Source organism: Eschrichtius robustus, chromosome 17, assembly GCF_028021215.1.
Source record: "Eschrichtius robustus isolate mEscRob2 chromosome 17, mEscRob2.pri, whole genome shotgun sequence".
NCBI lineage: Eukaryota > Metazoa > Chordata > Mammalia > Artiodactyla > Eschrichtiidae > Eschrichtius > Eschrichtius robustus.
The window spans coordinates 67,016,902-67,044,141 of record NC_090840.1 but is presented as its reverse complement, the minus strand read 5'-3'; the positions used below and the strand labels follow the sequence as shown (position 1 = coordinate 67,044,141).

General features: G+C 43.0%; 1 protein-coding gene across 1 annotated transcript; it reads right to left on the bottom strand.

Annotated features, from left to right (window-relative positions):
• Window positions 1-102: 102 nt before the first annotated feature.
• Window positions 103-26,001, bottom strand: MAL2 (mal, T cell differentiation protein 2). Its single transcript, XM_068526069.1, has 4 exons — window positions 25,870-26,001; window positions 12,594-12,764; window positions 4,646-4,801; window positions 103-2,347 (listed from the first exon to the last, which is right to left on the bottom strand). Exons 1-4 carry the CDS (start codon window positions 25,999-26,001, stop codon window positions 2,276-2,278), a joined length of 531 nt encoding a protein of 176 aa, XP_068382170.1. The 3' UTR covers window positions 103-2,275.
• Between the last annotated feature and the right edge of the window lie 1,239 nt (window positions 26,002-27,240).

Genomic DNA, 27,240 nt, shown 5'->3' with positions numbered 1-27,240 from the left:
TTATATATTATGAGTCTAGAAGCTCCAAATCTGTCAAGTTTATATCAAACCTTTAACTGAATTTCAAAGTAAATTGTATAAAAAATAGATGACCCCAAAAGATTATCAAATGAATACTTTATTAGAGTCATAACACTTATAAAATAAATTTCTTTTCATCATGGAGTTACCAGATCTTAAAACCAACCAACACTTCCTCATTTTTACAGCTAAGATATATAAAGAAATTCTCAAATGCCATAATTTTTGTTCAAGTGCTTTGTCAGTCAACTCACAAATCTAGATCGTGATTAATTTACAATTCTAAGTATTCACAGTTAGATGAGTTTTAGGCTTGGTTCTTAATGTTCTAGAAGCAATCCATTTAGAAAAGTGTCACCAAAGCAGTTTCATGAAATCATTTAATTTAATGCCACCAAGCATGGACCTGTTATACCTTGGAAACAAAAATACAATCTCACAACTAAATCTAGCAGACTAACTTTTAACAATTCCAGCCGGAATGGACAACATATCCTTATGGCACATATATGACTCTGTAATATACAATTCATAATTCAGGGTTAAGAGTGTGGCATGGAGCTAGAAAAACCAGGGAAGTTGGATATTATAGAAAAGCTATGACATCAGTATAAAGTCACAAGACTGATATCCTCTTGCCGCATAGTAAATATACCTTTTATCTCTGTAATTACATCACAAACCAAACCCTAATCAGATTCTTCTAAGGGATTATCACATAAACAGGATTTGATCATTGAGCATTGATTATGCTACTCATTCAGGATTGTTCTATGTTCCATGAAATCTAACAGCCCAGCTTATACATGGCACTTGTAGTGGATGATTCAGCCAAAAAGCAAACGGTTGAAAGTATAAAATACTCAAAAGCCCTCTTTTCCCAGAGGTAGCCCTCTTGAGGCAAGAGATAAGTATCTTGTTTGGACGGGTGGTGTGAGCTGGGGGCCTAACTCTAACTTGTTCTCCTCTTCAAGCCATTTTGGCATGTTACCACAACCAGGGTCTCTGAGGTGGGTTAAAATACTTTTCTGTGCTATTCATATTCAATAGATGTCAGGACTGTTCTCTAAACATGTGAGGATCTACAGCTTTAAGTTATATTTCATACTCTATTCAAATTTAACTCAGAGTCGTGTAAAAGAATTAGAAGTAAAAAGTTCACCCTTTGGAGAGCTCTACTGGGTAAAGCCTCACATATCCACACATAAATATTTGTATATTCATGCACAGGGTAAACAGCTGTATTTGAAGCATAAATAAACCCAAAGTAAGACATCAGGAGCTAGATACCAGTTCCAGGAGTGGTTAGTGGTCTCTGGGGCTCTCATTTTAAGGATGCCAGATGAGCATTTTGCTCAGTTGTTAGGAAACACTTAGGTGGATTAAGCAACTAGGGTTCACTGTATAAATTACTTTTTCCTGTACCCAAGACTCTGCTTGAATTAGCTTGAGAAACTATAGCCCCTTCAAGGGTATGTGACCATTAACCTAAAGGCAATGTGATTACTGCATGAGACTGAATACTATGTGGCTTGTCTAATTCGCTTTATACATTTCAGGATCAGTTCAATAAAATGCAGAACCCATAACCAAGGTTTTACACCAGAGGTCAGCAAACGATACCCTGCAGCCCACAGGCCAAATCCAGCCTGCTGCCGGTTTTTGTAAATAAAAATTTATTGGAACACAGCTACACTCACTCGTTTACTTACTGTCTATGGCTGCTTTCATGTAGTAACAGCAGAGGTGAGTAGTTGTGACAGAGACTGAATGGCCCACAAAGCCTAAAATATTTACTATCTGGACCTTTAAAGAGTGTCGATCTCTGTTTTACACTAAAACACAGAGTTCAGTGGGAAGTTTATTTGAAATGTGTTTTTCTTCAGGAGTTTGAGTTACCTATTAAAATTAAGGTTCAGGTGACTCAGTAACTAAACACAAGAGATACCCCTTTTTTCATGAACGATATCTGTGTATTTTATGGATGTAAAGGGAGATTTTCTTTAAAATAAGAAAAAAAAAAAAAGAGAAAGAGACAGATGTAAAACTAAAGGCTATTTCTCTGTTTAACATCATACTAAAATTAAAATTCCATCCATGAAATGAACCAAAACTTATACTTAGATTCTCTCCATATACTAAACAAATTACCTTGGGGATGCTGTTATATCTGGACAAAATGGTATCCAAATTGATCAGACATAAAGAGTACACAAATGAAACTAACACACAGGCAGTGAGTTTGTAAGGGGTGTTACGGTCGCCATCGTCGTAAAGCCAGACCCAAACTGCAACCGTAACAAGCTGTCGTCACAAAGGCAAAAATCTAAGAAAAAAGAAACAACAATTCACATCAGATTTATAACCCTGACTTTAAGAAAACATTCGTCCAAAGGAACAACTGTCTGAAGACTGACCAGCCTACTTAAAGATACTTCAACGCTAATGAAAATCGTTTATATTCCTCTCTTTTCTTAATGATTTTATCCCCTCACACCATTAACCTTTCTTTTAAACGTTCTAGCCCCTAATAATTTTCTCATCTGTGGACAGCCTTAGGTTGAGGCTTTTTTCCCGTACTGGACTCGCTTGTTAAGCAGTCGTGAAACCCCTAACATGGTACATATTCAAAACTTCACGATGAGACGTCTATTTTGCACAGTGATCTCACAGCCAAGCAAAGTGCAGCTGTCGGGACTTGAGGATGTAGCAAATCATTTCTGTGACAATGGAAAGTGACCTTAGAGCTGAAGAGAGAAAACCCACAGAAATGAATCATCAGATTGGCGTGGGAGACAGTCCTCAAGTCTGTACTTAGCTCTGAATCACTGTCCTTTGTATTCAACAAGGATTTCTTTAGCACCAACTATGCATACATCAGTACACGTGGTACATATAAACAAATAATAGGTATTGTCCTCACCCTTTTGGGGTTTATGATTCATAGAAAACTACCAAAGCCGTTAAATATGTTAAAACATTATGATGTAGTACAGGAATCCTTTACAAGGAAACCAGAGCTCTGAGAAGGAATATCAGATCCACCTACAGAACATTTTTACAGCATAATTACCATTCTGCTATTTTCCCCACCCTTCTTCTCCTGGTTGTCTCTCTGATACATCTCTGATCTAGGCATTTTCTGTTGAATGAGAATGACCACTTTAAAGTACAAATGTGAATATTTAATTAGAACACGAAATCACAACAACCATGAATTCTGAAAAGCTGACAAATGTCACAAATATTCCCAAATCTAAAACAACAATATTTTTGTTTTATGACCTGCCTGATACATCTTAGTTTTGGAAACCCACTTTCTTCGATATCCTTTTCACAAGACAGTGTGCTCTTCATGAGACAACGGCATTAGAGAGATTTCATAATCTTGGAGAAAATCCAGTATTTCCTCTTCCATGGTTGATCAAAATTTGTTTTATTTCAATAACTTAGAAAAGTTTATTTCAGTTTTATACCGTATTTGTAATGACATGCAAACTGTGTAGGTCTGTCAAATTTGGGAAACCCTCTATCACATTTCATACACAATTTATAAAATTTCAGGACATTTCAAAATTTCTTGAGCAATGATACCCTTAAATGATAAATCTCAAAGTGTAAATCTTTTAACTATACTCTGAGTTGCTCACATGTAGTTACAATTGTCCTCCATGTCTTCTCTGCAGTGGCAGATTATGAATTTATGTTACCCTCAGTGATATCAGAATCCTGGGGGGCTACATACACGTGGCTCCCCCCTAGTTCTGTTTATAGTACTGCTCTAGTTTGTGCCTTATAAGCACAGGAATTCTGATAAATTCCATCTCTAATGACTCCCATCAAAAAAGGAAAAAAAAAAAAGCCTGGTGCATTTTTAATTATATGTTGAGTATACACCCGAAAGGAGAGAGTTTCTGTTTTGACTAGGAATTCGCTTATGCTTTTGTTCATCCGATGATCTGATCAGCTAGGTTGTTCCCCTGTTGTGAGTCAGCTCAGCTGATTTCACTCACCCACACTGGGCTGGCCTGGCCCCTGCATGAATGACCACTTTTGATACCTATTACTAGGGAAAAGGAGTTTTCCTCTCTCTGAGGTATACTGAAATAAAAAGAAAAGTGAGGGACGCAATGGAATGTCACAAATGAATGGCTCATGCATTTAGTTTCTGTCATTAAAACTCAGAAACTAAAGATTTACTTCTACTGGAGTGTATGGATGAAATGGGGATTAATGTAGAACTTGAAGCATGTAGAGGTTTACTAGGGCAGCTTCACTTAGACAGAGAAAGGGAAGGACAAATCTCCCTAACCATGTCTGAAGTTACACCAAGTAGAAAGCACAATTAATTCTTTTCACAAAGTAGACTTTGTTGTGCAAGGTCAACTACTACCGCTGACAGGTATGATCTTACATGAATGTCAGCCTCCTGCTGCTTCAGTTTCATCATCCACAGCACTGGGGGTAACAACTTGGCTCATAAGGTTATTGTACGGATAATCAGCTATTATATGTCTAATGCTGATGGCTATTATTAAAGAAAACTATTGTTGCCGGAGGACTTTCTTGGAGACCTTGACAGGGGAGGGGAAGCGCTGGTAAACTGTATTCATCAAACACTTACTGTGGCCGCCACGTTGATGTTATACTTGTCATCGTTCAAGAGCGGCTGCACAGCCATGGTTCGATTGCAACGTAGATCGTGCAGCGATGTGGCAGCTGCTTGCAGCAAAAAGGCTCCAAAGTAGAAGACGAACACTGTAAAATGGTAAGCGAGATCCTGAAAGAGGGTGGAAAAGGGAGACAGCTACAGTGAAAAAGAAGAGATTTTTCTTCCGCTCCTTATTTGAAATGAAGTTTACGTTCAGGAAAATTAGAACACTTCAACAGTCTTTAACTGCATTTGCCATTTCTTTTGGCTCCCTCAGCAATGTCAAGGTGTTAGAATACCAGTGAAAATCAACTGGCCCGTTGTAATTGGCACAGTGGCAAACCTTCAGATCCACTGAATTTTAGAATAAAATATATAATTTCAGTTTAGACTAAGGTACCATAGAATTCCTGCCCTTAAAATTCAAGTAAAATAGCATTTAAATTACATCTTGTTAGAGTTATAATATCTATTTTATTATTGTATATTATATAGTTATATAATTATATACACATTCTATAATCATTTTATTTTTGAGCAATTATTATTTTTATCCATTAGATTGTCATCCCATACACTATGGGCCTATGAAATCACTGAATTCAATACCATATCTCCCGATAGTCTAAAAAACAAAACAAACATATACTTCTACAAAAAGCAGAGGAAATTTTCATACAAAACTCAGTTGTGATTAAGTTATTTATCTCTCGCTGCATGGATGTGACACACAACTCAAAATTCACATCGTCTTACGTGAGTTAATATACCATCATCACACCGCTGTGTATTTTTGTTACCAGTTCCTACAGCAGGTACTTACCATTTATTGTTATACACCTTACAATCACCATTTGTTATTTCCATTTGAAGTTGTCATCTTAAAAGGAACGGGAAACGTCTGGTGACATGGCCTGCGACTCTCGGTATGCTGTGCCTTCTTCACCAGCCTCAGCTGATGCCACCCTCTTTCCCCTTTGAACGTCAGCCACTCTGGTCTCATCTTGGTCCCCAGGAATCACTCTATACCTCCGGGCTGATACTCTTTACGCATGGTAGCGTCTCTGACCGGAAAGAGTCTTCCCACAACCAATTACCTGTCCCCCAGCCCTCCACACCATCCCCCCCAATAATACCACCTTTTTATTCCTGCCTAATTTTGCCTCCTTCCTCCTTTACAGGAGTATCAGAACTGAGTTGTGCTGAAGGCTTTCCCTGTCCAGTCCTGTTTCCTCCCCCTTCAGCTTTCATAGGTGTTACCATCCAATAAACTTCTTACACGTCCAGCTCTGTATGGCTTGGGTCATACTATCCAGCTATCCTTACTAGCCTTAGGGTCCTATGCGCTCTAGAGTGATGGAGGAAAAGACGTAGTAAGGAACTCATGGCAATGGTGGTGACAAAATCACTATGTAGGCTCCTGGGGTTCTAAAGTCAGGCATGTAAGTTGTACTGGGGAATTACACATCTTGGAAAAGCAGCTCCCGGTGTCCTCCTGGGCCCTTGGAAAGAAGAAACACTTGATCTTGAGACACCAAGTGACTAAGTATCTGGAACTGCTCATTATGAATGGAGTTCTATCAAAGCCACCAACTCATAAAGTCATAGCAATGCTTCTTCAGATGGGAAGGGCACAGCAGCGACCAAGCTGAGCTGGGCTAGAGGGCACAGGTCTGCTGCACGAGCAGGTAGCGCAGGCCCCCGTGTCAACCACCAGGATGGGACTGCCCTCCTTCCTCAGCCCACACCTATGGCCACATGGGGGAGGGGAGCCCTTAGGTCCAGATGAAGGAGAAAGAAAACACCTGTACTTGTTTCTGATGGCACGCTATGCTGTTGCAAGGTGAAAAGGGACAGCAGCTGCATTACACGTGCATTATAGCCACATTCAGGGTTGGCTTTGAAAGACAGAGGTTAGGGGATATTTTCCCAGTGGATGGAACGATGAGTGGTGCAGCATGTCATACACTTTGTTAAGAAAGCAAAGCGGCCCAAGGTAAGAACATACAGAGACTTGTGGTCAGTGGTGAATGGTCTGGCAGGCTAGTCAGGGCCGTGGAGAATAAAAGGTTACAAGTTTAGAGACAAGGAAGTATGGAGCAGGGAGATGGACATATGGGATTAAGCATACAGTGTGAAGTGTGACCTTTCTGTTACATGGTCACGCCCACCAGGAGCATCCACCATGGGATGGCACGTAGAGAAAATGACCTGGCCAGCTGATGCAACCAGCCTTTGTCACCAGCTACCCGGTTAGTGGCATTATGGGTACAAGAACAGAGTGGTCATGGCTGGGAGGAGGAGGCTATGTCGAGGCCCAATAGCACGGACTCCCAATTGCCAAAGCTGACCTAGCTACCGCCTTTTCTTAATGCTGAACCTGCCAGCAACAGAGACTGACTCTGAGAGCCTGATATGGCACTATTCGCACCTGGTACCAAATTGACGGAACTCAGTTCCTACCTCCCTGGGAGACATAACGGTTCATTCTCACAAAACAGACACTCATTCTGAGTATGGATTTGCTTTTCTTCCCTGCAGAACCTCAGCCTCCAAGACTATCCAGGGACTTACAGAATGCCTGATTTATAGGCGTCTACTCAACACAGCACCTGACCAAGGGACCAACTTCTCAGCAGAGGAGGAGTGGGAATGGGCCCACGACCATGAGTTGTCTTGTATGCTGCACCATCTAGAACTCGCTGGCCTGACAGCACGACAGCATAGCTGGCTGAAGGCACCCCTGGAGGCACCACCCTGTGAGGATGTGTGGCCATCTTTCGGGATGCGATAGACACAGTGAAAAAGAGTTTTCAGTATGGTGTTGTGTCCTCATTGCAAGAGTGAGAACCAAGGGGGGAAGGAGTTTCTCCTCTTACCGTCATCGCTCCCACTGACCTGATGAAAGACTGTGACTGCTGTCCCCACAACTCTGGGCTCTGCATGATCACAGAGGTCCTGGTCCCCAGCGCATGTACTCTTGCTAGAGGATACAGCAAGCATCCCCTTGAACTATGAGCTATGGCTGCTGCCTGTGTACTTTGGATTCTTTGTGCTCAGGGATCAAAAGGCAAGAGGAGGAGTCACCATCTTGACAACAGAAGGTAGGGTTGCTGACACACAGGAGGGCAGGAAGGAGTCAATGTGGAACTCGGGTGATCTACTTGGGGCCCTGTTAGAACTCTCTTGCCCAACTGTGACTAAAATGGAGAACTGCAGCAATACTGGCCTGAAAGGATAAAGTTACCAGGGGGCTTACACTCTCTCACGAGGGAGGGTTTGCATGACACCACCAGGTAAACCTCGGAGACCAGCAGACATGAGTGCTGAACAAGAGGAGTTTAAAATGGTCAGTGCAGGAGGGCGGTGACCAAGAGCAGCTGTGGCTCTGAGACCAACTCCTGTCAGAGGGGCTGCAGTTTTGTCCCTCTAGCCTCTCTCTTTTAATTTCTGCTTCAGGAAGAGAGGCACACTGGAACCCCGGAGGAGCGAGGCCGCAAACACGTATGGCGAAGTGCAACCACGTGGTGCAAGAAGAGGCCTGGCGCATCCACGGCATGCGCTGCACACGTGTCCCTTCCAGAAAGAACCTGACATTCTGCTGTGAGGAGCAGAGTTAGCTGACAGCTTTGGCTTCAGTGGATTTGAGATCTGCTGCTGTGTTTGAACTAAGGTCACATTCTTCCTGGGCCGCCCTCAGCCAGTGATGGCCCAGTGCGGTTACTGGTGCTTGGCCACTTTCCCCCAACACAAGAGTCTTAAAGGGAAGGCTGTGCTCTGGAGCTTCTCACTAATTTGGCCAAGACTTTATCACTCTCTAAGACTTTTTTGCTTTATCCTACATCCTCCCTCTTTTGAAGGTGTTATTTCCTCCCCTTTCCCTCAAAAAAAAAAAAAAAAATCTCTTATACTTCTAAATCCATCTTAGAGTCTGCCTCCCAGTGGCCCAGAGAGGATACGTACGCTCTTCTTATTCCCTTCTTGGCCATTAACATAATTATAATTGTTCTGTCAGTTGTGTAATCGTTTCCTCACTGCCACTGTCTACTCCAACAAACTCTTTGAGAGCCACTACCAGGCCTGTCTTGTACACCATTGTATTTCTAGGTCTTAACATAGGATCAAGCATATACTAGGTGCTCATTAAATATCCCCCATCACTGGAGAGCTACACCCACATTTACATTTGGCTACCCTGGACATCTTATTCTAATTCCTGCTATGTGTGGGATGTGTGCACAAAGGTCTTCCTCACTCACAATTTCACTCATTGTTTTGGACAATGCAGATTATTTGCTCTAAGCCAGAGGTTCTCAAAGGTTAGTGTGTATCAGAAGCACCTGAAGAGCTTGTTAAAACACAGACCACTGGGCACCAACCCCAGAGTTTCTGACTCTATGTGTCTGGGTGGAATCTGAGAATCTGCATTCTTAACAAGTTCCCCTGCGATGCTGGTGCTGCAGGGCAGGGACCACCCTTTGTGGACCACCTGTCCGAAGCCCTTGGCCCTCCCCCGTTAGCAGAGGACCCCTTCCCCTTTCTGAGTCTCCGTCACATGCTCTTGCTTTTCTGCCAATCTTCCCAACACTCACGCACCCCCGAGTGCAGCCCACCTGTCGTCACCTCAAGTAAACTCAGCCTCAAGCATGCCTTGAATATTTTCAGCAGCAGGTAACTCTTTCCCACATTCTTATCTCCAGCCCATGTTCTGCTTCTCAGCTCAAGGTCAAACTTTCACTAACTATTAAAAAAAAAAAAAAAAAAAGCCACGCTGTATATAGGGGGATCCTGTTTTACACAATGGCAACATGAAAAAGGGATAATAGTCCCTCTGAGCTGTAGTCTTCTGATTTGTAAAAATGAGGACAACCATCGTTTTCCGTAAGGTCAAATAGGTAAATGAATGTGGGGACAGAAAACATAGCTCAGGACATTTAAAAAATATTAAGTGATTCCCACACTAGGCAGATGGTCACGTGTGCCAGCTACACTTTTGGGGAAGAAGCATGTTTAATTGTACAAGGCCTCTTTTTTTTTTTGGTATCTTTTATTTCTCTAACATATTTCTTTCCTTAACACTCCATCTTCCAAAAAGGGAAAAATAAATATGACATCTGTTTAAAGTTAGGTGAAATGGTATTATTGCCAGTCCATATAAAAACAATGAAGAAAAAGCATCTCAAAATTAAAATCTGCTGCTTTCCTCAAATTAGAAGGGGGCAAGTTTTTAGCACTTAATATGTGTTATTACATATCATATTTTTATTTCACCATTTACACCAACACTAGAAAGCTTGGGAAAAAATACTGAGGACATCAACCATGAATACTAATTTAATCTCATGATCAACAAAAACTAGAAGCTATACATACTGTAGGTAATCTCACAATGAATACTTCTAGAAAATAAATTCAACACGCATTCCTCCTTCACGCATGGCATACAGGCGACATTAAACTGTTATCACGGGGTGGGTGGGAAGCAATAATTTTTTGAGCAATTAATGTCTAACAATTCCAGAATGCAGCAATTAAAAATTGTTACCATCTGGTGACAACTCCATGATATGCATGGCTCAAAAATTTACCCGGCTGAGAGTAAACAAGATAAATTTTAAAATCTATCAAAAGCAGCCATGTGGTCAAAAATGACTAAGTATGTAGAAAATCACAAAAGAATAGGGAAAAAAAGGGAGCCCTTTCTAAATACAATGTTAGCGTATAAGCAAATTCCTTGAAGGCCAGAGTTGGCTCTTTGAAAGTATGTCCACCATATGACAAGATTGTGTACTAACAACCACTGTACTGTGTCCTGTGTGTCGCTGTCCCCATTTTTCCCTCAGTAAGAGTAGATTACTCCAGCTAGAAAGCCGTAAGATAAACTTTGCAGGTGACCTATGGAACAGATTGGCAGTTTCAATTGTCCCTTTCATAAAGTGGTTTAATTAAAAAAAAAACAAAAAAAAACCCAACGTTTTATTGTCTGAACATCAGATACAATGCTACAAATTGGAAAGAAATACAAATTTGGAAAACCTAATTAAACCTAATAAATTTAGGAAACCTAATATTAATGCTTGTACTCAATATCGAAGATAAGACTCAATATAAGCAAAAGGAAAGAAGAGGGTATGGACATATGTCTAATAAAACCAGGAGTGATATTGGAAAAATATTTAAACATTGGTAAGGCGTGTGCATCAACCAGTTAGACAGAACGTTGAGCACTGCAGGATCCTGGAGACTCACTACTTTTCCAGATATTAACTCTTTAGTTGCTGGGCTATTAGGAGGTCCAGGAAGGTCTCAAAGAAAGGGCCAGGGTGAGAGGGAGCAAAGCACTTAGGAAGAGGCAGTAGACTGGGGAAATGGCTATGTATTAACCAGTAGCAAAGTACCAGTAGGGCTATACTACTGGTACATACTGGCCAAATACCATCTTCAAGCCTGACATTAAAAGAGCCTGGTGGCATTCATCAACATTAGGGATTGACTGATTCATTCATGCATTATTTTAGGAGAGCCAGGCATTTAGAAAAAGGAGATTAAGCATCTATTTGTAACTTAAATAGGGATTTTTGATCTTCGTCACTTGAGTAATTATTAGAAATATCTTCTCATCGTTAACGAGAAATCAAGGCAAAAATGCAGAAATACGTTGTATCAGCAACCTAAGAAATAGGACTTTTCGAAGTTTCAAACTGAGAGCCTCAGCGTGTTTAAGGACTTATGATGATTACTGATCACTTACGATAAATCAGACACAAAGCTGAGCACTTTTTCCTGCATGAATTCCATTATTCCTTGACAGTATCTGGTGAGGTTGGTATTATTATTACTGTTTTTACAGAGGAAGAAATGAGGTTCAATATTTTGCCCAAGGCTACATGGTTAGTAAGCAAACCAGACTAATGTCAAAGCCTGTGCATCAGTATAACCACCACACTACACTGTTCCTCCTCAGCTCTACACTAACCCATGCCATCTGCCCCGGGCCGATTGAATGGACAGCCACGTTTGCTTAGACTTCACTGCTGATAACATTTGGGATGATGGTTCTCTTTATGGTCTATAAATAAGACAAGAACAAATATCATCCTTGCTGCTGAATAAAATACTACCACACCGGAAAGGAACATACATAAAGTCCGACTGAAGGTCTGATTTAAGTTCCTAACCACCAAAGTGTGAAGGAAACCTAATGGTGGTTCTTCGTGAACTTCATTAAAGCACTGTCCACCAGGCATTGCAATTCATGCTCCACTGGGGACCATTTCGAGACAGTCCCAGAGAATGAATAACCACAAACGTGAAAGAGGCTCCCTATATTATACGAGAAAAAGGGAAAGTAAGTTGACCCAATTTAATGGTGTCATAATTTTTAAAATGGTGTCGATCGGAAATTCATTTCTTAAAACGCAGCAATTCTTGCTAGTCTAGGACAGGCATTGAAAATAAATATAAAATATCCTCTTTCCTTTTCTAAGTATTTGGAGAGTAAAATATAGAGCTACTTGTTTTCTGAAAAGAGTATATGTATTTAGTATCTGAAGCAGGAATCAATGGAAAATTTTAAGATATATGGCACAGTATCCATCTCCCAAAGGCATCTGTTCAATAGTTCAATAACTGTAATGTGATTCATTTGTTGTATGAAATAAAACAGTCTTTGCGGAAAGGTCATCTAACTCATAAAGGACTAACAGAGAGATGGCTCGGCTCCGTCACCACAGGATCTGAACGAACTGGGACCCTGCTGTCCAGCAAGGCCGGCCACATGGCAGCACAGCGGCCTCTGTGCTCTGACCTTTTCTCTCCCACTAGAGGCAACAGATAGAACAGGGCATCCAGCATTTCAGGACAGAATGAGATATATATAAATTTCTCACATGTTCCTGAGAGAGACTTAAAGATCCCTTACCAGGAAGTTCCAATTGGCATTAATCTGAGTCACCACGCCAGACAGGAACACGCCCAGGAAGAGGAGGGAACAGGTGAAAGCCGTCACAGACACGAACATGACCCATCCTTGCAGCAGAGGTAGAGGAACGTTGGAGGAGGCGACCAGGATCCACACGAGTCCCCCGAACACCTAAAGGGAAAACGAAACACGGTAATAGGTTTGGGCCACAGAACTGAACATGCTTGCATCGGGCTTACCACTGCCTTTGCTCCTCCCCAGACTTCTGCACGTGTTCCTGCAACCCCACCAGCGACTTGTCTCTATCGTTACTGGAGAGCTTTCTTCTCTCAGGTGTAGGCCAGCACTGCTACTCTGGGACCTGATCTGACTCCACGCCTATTTCTGCACACCTGCCTTCCTGTTGGACTCTCATCCTCAGCCCATGGCCAGGTTCAGTATTCTTTCACCATCTAAAAGCATTTTCCTTTAAAAGAACTTGAAAAAGAATAGATACATGTATATGTATAACTGCATCACTTTGCTGTACACCTGAAACTAACACAACATTGTTAATCAATTATGCTCTAATAGAAAATAAAAATTTAAAAAAATAAATAAAGCATTTTCCGTTGACCCTGCTGCCTCTCTAACTACTGCCCTCTCTAAGGATTTCCCTTTTCAGTTCACCATTTTTACAAATTCATCTTTGCTAGGCCTCCGCCTCCTCTCCTTGCTGTTACTCTTCAAACCACTGTCCACTGGCTTCTGCTTTCACCATTTCTCAGAGGGGCTATTAACAAAGATCAGCCATAACTTCCTAACTTGTCACTTCTAATGGCCATGTTTCAGTCCTTATCATGACCTACTTGTACAGGTGAGATTATTGCCTATATACAGAATAGCAGCTATTGTACATGACAGTAAACAATAAAATCTTCCATCATTTACTGACACTCTTCTATGTGCTGGGCATGAGAATAGGTACTTGAGATATTCACAGATCTAATATTCAATAAATACCTACTGTCAGGCATTGTGCCAGGTGCTAGGAATAAAACGGTAAACGATGGTCTCCACCATCACATAATTCACAGTCTCTTACAGAAAAGAGAAAATTAAGCAAGTCGCTAAAATGCTGCTTCACACAAGTCACAACTGGGCAAACACTGGGCACTGCAAGTCCACACAATGAGGGCTCTAAATCCAGATTTGAAAAGTCAGGAAACACTCCCTAGAAGCAACAACCCAAAGGACAGGGCCAGGGAGAGTAGCAGCGGGCAGAGAAGGCTGTTCCAGGGCAGGGGGGTGAGTCTTGAGATGGTCTGGGGAAGCTGAGAAACAGGCTGGCAGAGCTGAAGGGCAGAGCTCAGGGTGGCAGGAGCAGCGGGTACCATGTGCAGAACGGCCAGAGGTGCAAGCTGGAGACGGAGCTGGAGGGTCCTGAAGGTCAGGTCAAGGAGACGAACTTCACCCAAGGGCAATGGGAAGCCTCAGATCACCTTGAGCAGGAATGAGCATGATCTGGTTTGTACTTAGGAGTTTCTCTCTGGCTGGAGTGTGACAATGGATTGGAGGGGAACAGGTGGAGGGCTGAGGGACCACAGCGGAGACTGTTACCATAACAGAGCGTAAAGCAGACTCCAGGAGCTGAGCACAGACAGAAGTGAGTGGCTCAGAGAGAAACTGAGAAGTAGATGTGAGGGTGGTTGGTGGCTCAGCAGATGTGGGACATGACAGCAAAAGAACAGATAAGGAAAATACCCAGATTTCTGGCTGGGACAGCTGGGAGTGAGTGAGAAGACACAGGAGGAGAAGTGGTGAGGGGCGAAGACAGGCAGCTTTACGAACCTGACAGCAATAGCCTCGTCCATACTACCACTAGAGAGGTAAAGGCTACACACCCTCTGCATGGCATTCCAGGACCTTTACGAGCAAACCTGCCTTTTGCATGCTTGTCTCTTGCCACTAAACCCCTCACATCTCACATTATAGAAAAAGAAATGAACAGTCCAGAGACAAAGCTCTTTCACATCTGAGTGGCCTGACATATGCTGGCCCAGAACGTCGTTCCTTCCCCATGTGTATTTGAGAAACTCCCATGCACGGCTCACCCTGAAGAGCACATCAACCTAAAGGTCCTTCCTGAGTTCCACCCCATGCTCAGGCCCCCCTCTGCCCTCTGGGCAAGCTCCCTACTAGGGATTTGTGACGTCGATGGGAAACATTGTAATTGATGCCCCTGGCTTTCAGTCCAACTGTACTCTTAGATCTTCTTGGCAGCATGCTGCCTTATAATGGCTTGCATCCCATGTCATTTATTAATCTACATAATAATTCTTTCCTAACTCTCAGTCCGGCACTGTGCTACATTTGGCAACACAAAAACCTAGGCTACGGTACACCTGCCTGGAGACACCGACAGGCAAGTGGGAATCAATCCTCCCCCCCGGCCCCCATCCCCCCACACAATATAGCAGGTACGCCTGGCATATGGAAGGCTCTCAGATATTTGCTGAGTGAACAAACTCCTAGTTCCCATATGAGAACAGCTGGAGCACCAAATATTAAAAACCAATAATCGTGTGAATCTTGCTAGATAATATCCAAACTACGTAAGGCACTAAAAGTTAAAAATACAAGTATTAATTTGTTTCTTAAAAAAAGGCCCATACAATTCATTAGTACTTTGAAAAACATTTTGGAAAGCCTAATAAATTATCACTTGAGCAATGATAACAGAAGCACCAATCTAATAAATTGATAATAGTGGTGGTATATCTCAAGTCCTTATTCCAAATCAAATATGAACAATCAACGCCGAAAGTTTTATGAAGTAAATCTAAGTCATGGGTAATAATGCATATTAAAAAAATGTAACCACAACCTTATTAGTAGCTATGAAAGAAACAATGTCCCTGTTAAAAGAGTCTATACTCTTTCATACTGTTTAATAAATATTTGAAGGTGATAAGATCTTCCACTTTTTCTTTTTTTCTCAGCCTCTTCTTGGTAGACTTTTCTTACTCTCCCATCACAAATAAGCTACATTAAATACTGTTTAAGAAATATACATCTTTATTACACATCTATTAATTCAAGAATCATTTATTGAAACTCTAGGTGCCAGTATAAAGAATAATAAAGAACAATTGGCCACTGTTTATTAGGGACAGGCAGACTCAGATAGATAAGCATAATTATATGATATCGAAGATTATGATAATTTCACACCTCTGAAGAAGAGGCTATATGATCCCTTGGAATTAAACATAACATGTAATAAACCTGAACTGGACCTCAAACTGGTCAGCCTCAAATCTGCTGCCAGGCACTGCAGAAGGACACTGAGAAAAAAAAAAAAAGGCAAGGTTCTATCTCCAGGAGCTCTAATAAGGGAGAAATAGACACCATCAAATCTGATTCAGGAGCAGATTGTGGCGAGTGCTATAAAAGGGCTCAACACTGTGTGCTCCGAGAGACTGCGAGAGGGAAGAAGAAACAGAACGGCAGGAATCTAGACGGTAGGCAGGGGAGGCAGGTTTTGAAGCAGGCTTTCAAGGCAGACGAGGGCTGTCACAGCGGATGCTAATGTGAAACAGTAGAGATGAACTCTTCTTGTCAGACTCAAAACTACAGCCCCTCCCAAACCTCAAAGGCTTGGAAAGGGAACTAAGTGTGTACACGAAAAGAGAACAGACTTGCCTCCCCATTTGTGGTGTGTGTGTGGCTGGAAAGGGGGTAGGGGAGGCAGGAAGGTGTATGGATTCCTCCCCCGCCCCAAATACACACACACACACACACACACACACACACACACACACACACACACGCTACATCCCTAGATCAGAGATTCCGTGAAATACAGATTTAAGTCGCCCTTACCACAGGAGCTTTGGAACATAGAGGATGGCCCAGAGAAGAGAAATAATCCCACTCTGGAGATCCACCTTCCTCGTTGCAAGACGGTCACATTGGTGAATGGGTCCCTAGGGCCTTGACACAGTTATTTCTCCTTACTTCACGATAAGCTACCTTTTCTTTTGGCCAAAAGCTACCTTTTCTTCCAAGCTTCCCAATCTGGCTCCAACTTTAAAAATTGAGCTTTTAATAACATTACCAATGCTTAGTATATTCCCTTGACCTAATTCTGCACCTTACGAAGCTCAGAGTATTTACCACTCATGTTAATTATCAGCATCCCTGTTCAGTAGAGGTGGCTCTGGAGGTAGCCTGTTTTTAGAAGTGAAACGCAGAGCACAAAAATGGTTAAAATCTGAGGGAGACTAGTTGATAACGTTTTGTAGCAACTGCAGAGTGCACACACCCTGAAGAAGGCTGGAATCCCTGTTCACCCACGGTGATCTGAATCCACACTCTGACCCCTTGTCTATCACGGCCTTCCACCACTCTCTGGTGTCCTAAAAAGTCTGATAATAACACACAAAACTCCCAAATGCACCACTTTTTGAAATTTCTGTGAGGAACCAAGTCAGGGCTCATGACTTTGAATCTCAAGCTCTGACAAAAAGACAACCCGACTTCCAGGTAATGCAAAGGCAAACACGTCTTCAAGTAGATATGTCTTCCCCTGTGACCCCCTCACCTCCTGAGCTCAAATTTAGGTGTACCTGGCACACACCTCAAGCGCTCAGATACATCCCGAGTTGCCGTGATTAAGTTGCTACCCATTCCTAAGGCCACGGCTCTCCTTGGTGGCTTACTGTAGCATATGCTCATCCCTTCAGCTTGGCTCCTGCAGGGCAGAAGGGGTGTACCTTGGCTGACGCCTTCCCATAAGAACACCATGGAAGTATTATTCATCCACACATCACACCGAACTGAACCCTCAGAGCTGGAGCTAAAACATGTTTTCACTAGAAACTGTGGACTGGCAAAAATATGTAACCCCACGGGAAACCACGGTCTTAAGCAAGCAGCAATTCTGGCTGCGTGGATTACAGACTGCTCAAATTGAGTCCTATTTGGATGGTCTTCCTATGTCCCCAAAGGATTCTTTTTGCAAACACCCTTTTTCTTTTCAACTGTCACTTATTTCCTAATAGCGTGCTTTTAAAACATGCCCTCCGACATCTTGGCTAATAATTTTCAAACCACTTTGACACCTTCATCTTAGTATACTCTTATTATTCACTAAGTAAACAGGCCAATTCCTACTCTGACCTATTTTCAGTCAGTGTTTGGAATGAAACCAGGGAAAGGTAAGTGAAGCTGAAGGTATAAAGGACTGGTTAGACTGCCCTAAGGAGAAACATTTCAATACTTAGAACTTCCTGTGTATAACATATGACCTCTCTTTCCAATTCTCCTACTGCTTACATATTGGGCTTTTCATCACTTTATATCAGTGAGGACGAACAAATCAGAAAGACTAGAGGAAAAAATGTCTCCCAATCTGGCTTACAGAGTTAATCTGAGTAAGAGGTCGAAGCTGGTGAGGGTAACAGAAATACGAGCTAGCATTTATCTAGGTCTTGTGTTCAAGCACTATTCTAAGGGTTTTATTTGTACCAATTTAATTCTCTGAGATTAACACTGAGAGATTAAACACTGAGAGCTAAGTACTATTATTATTATTACCATTTTATACAGAAGTTAATCAAGGTAGAGAGCCATTAATAAATTGCTCTAAGTTATACAGTTAATAAATGTTAGACCTGGGATTTGAACCCAGCAACTGGCTACCAGAGCTTACGCTCTTAACATTATGTTAGTTCGTCCCCATCAAAGTTTCATGTTTATTCTAGAGCAGGGTTTCTATACTTTTGCCATGGATTGGCTTGGGGCAGGGGCAGGGTTGATCCTCCAAAATCATATCAAATTGGGTAGATAAGTGCATATACATTTTTCTGAGGGCACAGTCTACAATGTTCATCAGAATCACAAAGGGGTTTGTGGCCCTCCAAAAGTTCAGAATACCTTATCTTCTTGATCACCCCTCCTATTTCAATGGGTGCTACAAATGAAACAATAGGACTAAAGGATGTTAAACATGTTCAGACTATTTATCTTCTAGGGAATAGATTACCTATAACTCCATTTTACACACAACTTGTATTCCAAAGAATGTTTTTAAGTGGGAACATACTTCAGTCAACAGATACAATAGCTGAATAGATGTGTTTACAAGGCAGCCCATAAAAGTGTAGTCACTCATGATGTGACTGCAGTCCAGTGGTTACAGCACTGGTGAATACTCCTGCCTGCCTCTCCAAGCTCACCCTCTCCCCTGCAATGCTCCTTCCCCTGCCACCGTATCTCTGCACTGCAGCCTCTGTCCCTCACCCCCTGCACACAAAGCGTCTATTACACTGGGCCATGCTTCTGCTCAGCATGCTGCCATCAGAATTTTCGCTGGATAACTAAACTCTAGTACTGTATCTTCCAGAAAGACTTCCCTGGCTGGATGCCATCTCTTGGTGCTTCCATGGCTACCAAGCTGATACTAATCTTAAAATGGAAAGCCCATATTATAGGGGAGAAGTATGCTCTGGCCCTCTTTTATTCTCATTTATAATTTCCCTTGATTTTTAAAATCCTCTTTTCATGTTTATAGGTAACTAGTTATCACCTAGGTTAAAAATGTTCACGCATGCCCATGCTTCAGTATCAACAAGGACTGTACAAGTCATTGCCTCTTTTCTTTCCTTTTACCTTACTTCTTCTGAACGCTATTATACAAAAGTTAGGAATGTCATCTATGGAGACTATGAAAGGGCATGGCCCTTTTCATATAAAACAGGACACAGGAAATTCAGGTCAAACTTTAAACTCCTGGAGAGGAGTCATGACATTTTAAAAGTTGGGCAATAATAAATGCTGGAGAGGGTGTGGAGAAAAAGGAACCCTCCTACACTGTTGGTGGGAACGTAAATTGGTATAACCACTATGGAGAACAATATGGAGGTTCTTTTTTTTTTTTAAAGATATTCTCTATGTATTTCTTCTTTAGGTCTTTTTTTAAAATTTTTATTTATTTATTTTTATATTTATTTTTGGCCGTGTTGGGTCTTCGTTTCTGTGCGAGGGCTTTCTCTAGTTGCGGCGAGTGGGGGCCACTCTTCATCGCGGTGCGCGGGCCTCTCAAAAAACTCTTTAAAAAACTAAAAATAGAGCTACAATATAATCCAGCAATCCCACTCCTGGGCATATATCCAGAGAAAAGATACATAATACATAATGCATAATTTGAAAAGATATATGCACCCCAATGTTCATACCAGCACTATTTACAATAGCTAAGACATGGAAGCCACCTGTGTCCACTGACAGATGAATGGATAAAGAAGACGTAGTGTATACACACATGGAATATTACTCAGCCATAAAAAAGAATGAAATAATGCCATCTGCAGCAACACGGATGGACCCAGAGACTATCATACTAAGTGAGGTAAGCCAGACAAAGACAAATATTATATGATACAGCTTATATGTCTAATCTAAAAAATGATACAAGTGAACTTATTTACAAAACAGAAATAGACTCACAGAAATAGAATATAAACTTATGATTACCAAAGGGGAAAGGGCAGAGGGATAAATTAGGAGTTTGGGATTAAAATATATACACTACTATATATAAAGTAGAGAACCAGCAAGGACCTACTGTATAGCACAGGGAACTATACTCAGTATTATGTAATAACGTATAATGGAAGAGAATGTAAAAAAAAGAATACATATATATACATATATATGTATAATTGAATCACTCTGCTGTACATGTGAAACTAACACAACATTGCAAATCAACTATATTTCAATAAAAAGTTAAAAAATAAAATAAAATGCTAGAAGAAAAGAAAAAGTTGGGCAAGACTTAAGAGGGTGTACTCCAAAGCTGCTCTTCCCCGCTCCAGCCAGTTTCTCTAGAATATTTTCACACTGTTCAGTTCGTCCTACAGAACAATCACACAGCATTTGTTAAGTACTGAACGTCCGTGGTATTGGCTACACCTGCCTCGCTCCTGTCCCATGTCATTACACAGTCTTTCCTATTCAGCTATATCAATGCAGATATGCCACATCCATGGCTCCTACCACCGGGTACGACATTTCTATCAGGCGCCACAAGACAAATCTCCTCTCCTTAACCTTTTCCTTTGGAGCTCAAGGTCAAGGTTTTCAGCAACTTGGTTTGAAGTTTTCCATGTTTCAGTTCTTCCTATTTCTTATGGAACTGCCAGCCAGGGAAAACGACTGCTGAAAATAATCTTTGGCAGGGGCACATTTTTTTCTTATGAAGTTTTAAAGACTTTTTTTTCACATGGGTGGAGATTTTTAACCCAGACGCAAAGTAAAAATTTTACCTATAGAATTAAAACCCCTTTGAAGCAGGGAAAACATACCCACAGATAGCCCCTCTTCACCACTGCAGACACACAATGTCCCTTTGCAACCGAAATCTATTTTCTGGGTGAGAAAAGAGAACTCTATACAGCTGAACATTTATGTGTTAGTCCATCTACAGTCAAAGCTGCAGGTTGAAAATAACCTGAAATCCCTTCCATAGAACTATCTGCATGACTGCACATGCCTGCTCCACAGCCCCTCCTTCCCCATCATCCTTTCATTAACATTTTGTTTTTCTGGCGTTAAGTCCTCTGTGTTACATCTTATACTTAAGTTTGGTCTACGATCATTTCAGGTCATGTCAAAACTTTACATATGCGGTTGACCTTCTAAATACCAAATCTGTGCCTCTTCTCTGCTTCTTTCCTTTGTCCTACTTCTAGTTCTCACCACCCCTCATCCAAACCACTGCAATAAGCCCTTTAGCTGACCTTCCTGCCTTCAGTCTCTCTGCTTTATAACCAGACTTCATTACTCAAAGATTTCTGCAAGTCTGATCAAGTTATCCCTGTCCTTCAGCAGCTCCCCATCACAGATGAAAACAAATGCTATGCCTTGGTCTATCATTTCTCAGCAAACCACACCTTGACCCCTACCTGCTCTTTTTCCTCCTCCTGCCACCTTCCCGTAAGTCATGTAGAAAAACACCAACCATTGCCAGAACTTCATGCCATGGTCTTTCTTGTCTCTGGGGTTTGCACATGCCCTTGTTTCTACCTGGAATTCTCTTTCCCACTTTTGTCTACTGAACCCCTACTCATCATTTCAGGCTAAACTCAAATGTCACCATCCCGTTAAAGCTGCCCTGTCCTGGCCGTCCCAGTGGCCAGATGTACTCCACCCTGTTTTTCAATAGTACTTTTCGTAAACCAATTTTATCACTTCAAATGCAGCACTGTAATTCTTTCTTGGCTTTATACTTTACCGTATAGGACTTTCTTTTAAGGGCAGGAGTTATGTTAATTATCCTATTTCCAGGGCATAAGATAAGGCCTGACGCATACCAGGTTATTAATTATTTGTTGAAAAAATGAAAATTACTGTCGCATCCAAAACACTGCAGTTAGAAGCCTGTGAATAAGAGTCCTAGACCATCTCCCATAAAGAGAAATGTTCAGGAATATCATGGGGAATGTAGACAGTTTCCTAAATACTGAAACTGTGAAACTCACTGAATTCAATAATGACCTTTATTCTTTTCCATGTTTAATACTGTTACTTCCAATCTTCTTGTGCATAGTACTCATTGAGGACAAGGACCAGAGATAGCTTGTTTAGCCCAATAGTACAGATGTTCCAGTGTCATTTTCTTATAATACACCTGCCTGGAAAGTGCTTTAGCTATAGTTCACTTTCCATTGTTGTGTCTTTATTCCCTGAATGGTAGTTATTTGGGGGGCATATCCTCTCAACTAGGTTATAAGCTCTTTCAAGTGAGGCAGAGTTTAAATATCTGTCTTCCCAGAATAGTGTCTGGCGCACAACAGGTATTCAATAAACACCTGATGAATGATTTACAAAACATTAATTCAGGAAACACTTAATCAAAACATTAGATTTTGAAAATGATAACTTTTGAAGGCAACGTTTTCCATCTTAAACTAAAAGGCTTCACTTTGCAAAACTAACTTAGTATTAAACTCTTCATAGCAAGCACACATTGATAAGTATAGCTGAGTGCAAAAACCCAGAGGTAGACAACTTAGGTGTCTAGCGGTACAACATACCTATCTCAAGAAAACCACACCACGCATGTGAAGTTGCAATATCTCCACCTATAAAGCCAGTGCTATAAACTACTTTACCTGGTGTTTGGAGGCTGGCAATATCTGTATCTTTTGAATCATCTCCCCAACAAATGCCTGACATTTGAGAGATTGTGAATGTGGTACAACAAGGCAAATTGAAATTAAATGATTGAGCAAAGTTACTGGTTAGTGCGAGAAGTGAACTCCAAGATCATGGTTTCATTAGCTTAGTCAACTATAGATAGCCCAGCATCTTTGTCAGATGCAGTTTTCAGGTGTTCAGTTTTAGACAGCAATGGGACATAAAGAAATTGCAAGGACAAATGGATTCGATAGAAAGCCAAAATTAAGGAGTTTGGGCATATTCAGAAACAATGGCTGAGGCTAAAATAAGGGGTCCCCAGAAAGGACATCACCCAGAGCTTAGAACTGCTTCTGGTGAATTCTCACGTTTAATTTACAGAGAGAAATTTCTGAAGAGGAGCCATGGGAGACCGAACAATTTCAAGGGATCAGAAAATTAGAGGGATATTAAGAAATCCGGGACCAAAGTGCTTCAAAAGTGTCTACTTTGCTTATATCTGTGCATCTCCTCCGTGTGGATGTTCTAGGTAGAGAGAGGGGACCAAGGTGGCCTCCACCTCTGCTCTCTTAAAGCACATGATCCAACAGCTCTAAGTGGCACAGAAGGATGAGGGCCAAGAAGGAGCTATAGTTTGGCTCTAATGTGGTCTCTTGTTTCTCTAAGGTCACCAGTTTCACTGGAATATTCTGGTCCTTTTATTTTTTGCAGGTTGGGTTGGGGAGGAAGGAGGTTGATATCAAGTAAAAGGTAATGGAGGCCTATGATTGAAACCTATCAAGATATTTGGCCAAAAAAAGTGAAAATTAAACGGAAATGGCTTTCAGAAGTGATGCTGTTCTATCTAGATAAGGATCCTAGAAGTGTTTTGGGGCTAAGAAGCCAGAGGAAATGAAGAGACAAGAGGAAGGGACTGGATACTTCTGTGAGCCTGGGATTTCTCCTGGGATGGGGCATGGCAGAAGTTCTAGAAGAGGGAGAGGGTTCACATTCGCAGGAGAGAGCTGTCTTGTCCACAGAGCCCCGAAAAGGCCTCCCTTGGTGGTTCCCAGACATGACTGTACATTAGAACCTCGCGGGAGCTTTTTAAAAAACCTAATGAACTCGGATGCTGTCCCAGAGAGTCTGATTTAATTAGTCTGGCCTAGCGACAGTATTTTAAAAAGCTGCCCAAGCAATTAAGTATAGCAGGAGTTGAGAACTAACCAATGGGCTAGATAAATAAAGAGATATGGGGGTGGGAGGGAGGAAATAGAATAAACCACTTTCCACTTTTTTCCTCAGAATTAGGTGGAGTTTCCAAAAGTGTCACATGATCACGGGTGGTTCTTGAGACGGCATTTGATTTGATAGCACATGGCTAGGCCTTCTTTGCATATATATATACATATATGTATGTCACATTTTTTACATATATACATACATATGTAAACATGTAAGTACCTATTTGAATAAATATTAGAAAAATATGATCAGCATATCAAATTTGAGAATTCATGTTTTTATTGCTTAGGCTGAGGCTAAGGTAAGGTACTGAAGCTCAGAAAGTGAATGCATTTAAAGTGCACCATCTGTAAATTCTAGAACAGGTGAATACGGCAAAAACTTCTAACGGAGGTATGCAAACAACTGGAGTCTGAGGAACACGGAAGTAAAGTAGCCCAGAACCTATAAAATCTTTCTTCCCAGGCTTCACTGGTCTCAGGCCGTCTCCCTCCCCACAGTAGGGCTGCCCACCCAAGGCCACCCTCTCCCCGCTCTTCTCACCTGGGTGCCCGCACCTCATCCCAAGCATTCAGATGCTTCCGAACTGGGCTCAGACTCAAACCAGTTTCTTCTAGCCTCGCAGTCACGATCCGATTACTGATGTCATAGCCTGTAACTCACTTGTCTCCTTTTTCAGATTCAAATCTGAGCTAAACTTAACTTAGGGTGCCTTAGCATAATGGGGCGGAAAACCAATGCTCACAAGGCGTTCCAGCCCCACAAGCACAAAAGTGAAACCGAAGCGACCCAAATCCAGGTTATGCAAACTCAAAGGTGTGGGTGAGGGGGACGATATGAAAACCCCAAACCGAGCAAGCAAAGCCAGCCTGCAGGAAAGGCACTGACTGGCAAACGTTTCACTCTGTATTTGCCATTCTCAGGGCATGATGCAACCTCAGGTTGCCCAATTTATATTTGCACATTTTCCCCAGCGAGCTTCAAAACCTCCCAACTCCATTAAAGTGCCTTTTAAAAAGTTCAAGTCTGCAGCCCAAGAAGGCTGCACGACAGGCCGGGTGACCCGACGGTCACCTAGGCCCAACAAAGTGCGCTGAGAGGGTTTGGAGTTGCAAAGGTAGACTAGGAAGGGAGAAGGCGCAAACGCAGGCAGCGAGGAACGTGACAGCCACGTTTGTACTTTTACCCTACCATTCTCAGCCCACTTGATTAGACACTGCCCAGGGCACCGTATGGGCTTCACCTTTTCCCTGCCCTGTCTCCTGAGCCCTGCTCCTCTCCCCAATCCAAAGGGCGCTCATAATGGCAAAAGGGAAAAAAAACAAACAGCCCAGGTCTTTTAGCCCTCCTCCTCTTCTTCCTGGTACCTCCTGCCCCCTCTTTCCACATCCTGGCGGCCTCCTGGTCACCCGGTCGTTGGCTCCACCTTGCACCACCCAACAAAATGGCAGGTAGCATCAGGCGAGGCCGAGAGCGCCGGCTCCCGCTCCAGCCCAGCGCGGTCCCTGGCCAAACCGCCGGGGGTCTCTGACAGTACCCCAACTCCAAAGAGCCTTCTCCTCTCCAAGTCCCCAGTCCTCGGCCCCGCGGGGCCTCCTGCTCGCTCTCCCGGGACCATTTCTGTCGCCAGCGGAGGAGCAGGTGCCAGCGTAACAGGTGCCAGGCGAGAGGGCCAGGGCGGTGGCGCCGTCGCCCAGGTGCGGGCTGCACTGGGCATCGGGAGGACCCCGGGGGCGGCGCGCAGGAGAAGGCCACGCCGGGGGGACGGGAGCTGGGGGCCGCGCAGCAGGAGACAGCCCGGGGGCAGGATGCCGCTGCCAGTTCTCGCCACCCGGGGCGCGACCCTCGCCCAGGCTGCCCCACTTACAATCTCCAGGCAGACGAAGGCGCCCGAGTAGGTCCGCAGGATGTCGGTGCCGACGGGCAGGGTGACCCGTGGCGCCGGGAAGGACACGGCGGGATTCGGGGGCGGCGGGACTGGCGCTCCGCCGGCCGACATGCTGCCGCTGTCACTACTGCGTCTCCGCGCGCCGCCGCCACCTCCCTCCGCCTGCCTCCGCCTCCCGGGCTCCCGCCGCCGCCGCCGCCGCCGCTGCTGCTCGGGTCCGCGGGCTCCGGGCGCGCCGCCCGGGAGGGGGGCGTGGCAGCGCTGTCCTCGGCCAGGCGGGGCCCCGCCCCGTCACGTGGGCCCAGGTGAGCGCGCCTCCGCCCCGGCGCCCGCGCGGGTCACGTGCACAGGTGCGGCGGCCACCTGGCCCGGTCCTTCCTGCTCTGCTCGTCCCCTTTGCCGGCCAGCGGCCAGCGCTCCTGGAGCGTCTCGACGCCCGGCTCCACCGCTCCGCTCTTTATTTGTTCCTTCTTTCCCTCCCCTGGTTTCCACCTATTCTCTAACACCTGTCCTCCCCCCAACTCTCACAGCTCCCCTACTCCACTGCCCTCAATTTAACTGCCAGACTGGTCTTGGAGCTGTGACTCAGAAGGTGAAATCAAGGTCATCAGTCACACCCAAAAAGTGGAGTGGATCAGCTTAAAATGGGACTCTTGTGGGATTTTAAAAACACCACTAGAACAGTGTCGCCTACTGAAGTCAGATGGGTCAGCTCAAACATCTAGTGGCAGTGTATGCCGGGCAGGTAACCAAATGCTGTGCGCGCCAGGGGCGTGCTCATCTGTGAAATGGGGCTGAGGTTATCTACTCCGTATGGCTATCGGAATTACATGACATAACATAAAAAGAGTAAACTCATAGTAAGTGCTCCTCAAATGGTAGCTGATATGAGGACTACCATTTTTCTAATTTTTACACATGCACACATCACACTGTTGTGTACACATGATGTTGCATAGGTTATATTTTCCACATAAAACTTTACTTATTGATTTCACCTGTCTGAAACCTATGAATTGCTGTTGTCTTTTAAACGCTTAAAAAGCAGATTTTTTTTTTTTTTAAGGATTCTGTGTATGGTTTGGATTCCCTGCCCCAGTTTATCCCCATTTTTATATTTGGTTTTAACGTCAACATTTAATAAGTGAAATAAAGGAGATGAGATTAATCTTCTCAAAGATCAGCTGAAAATAAGCAAAACTACACACAGCAGCACACACATGTAGAGCAGGTTGGAAAAAATATTAGGCAACATCACCAGACATTCTCCAAACTGAATACTAATCTTGTCTGTCAGGTTTAGCCTTTGAGGAACTGTGTTTAGCTGTATGCATTGGTCATCAGATTTTA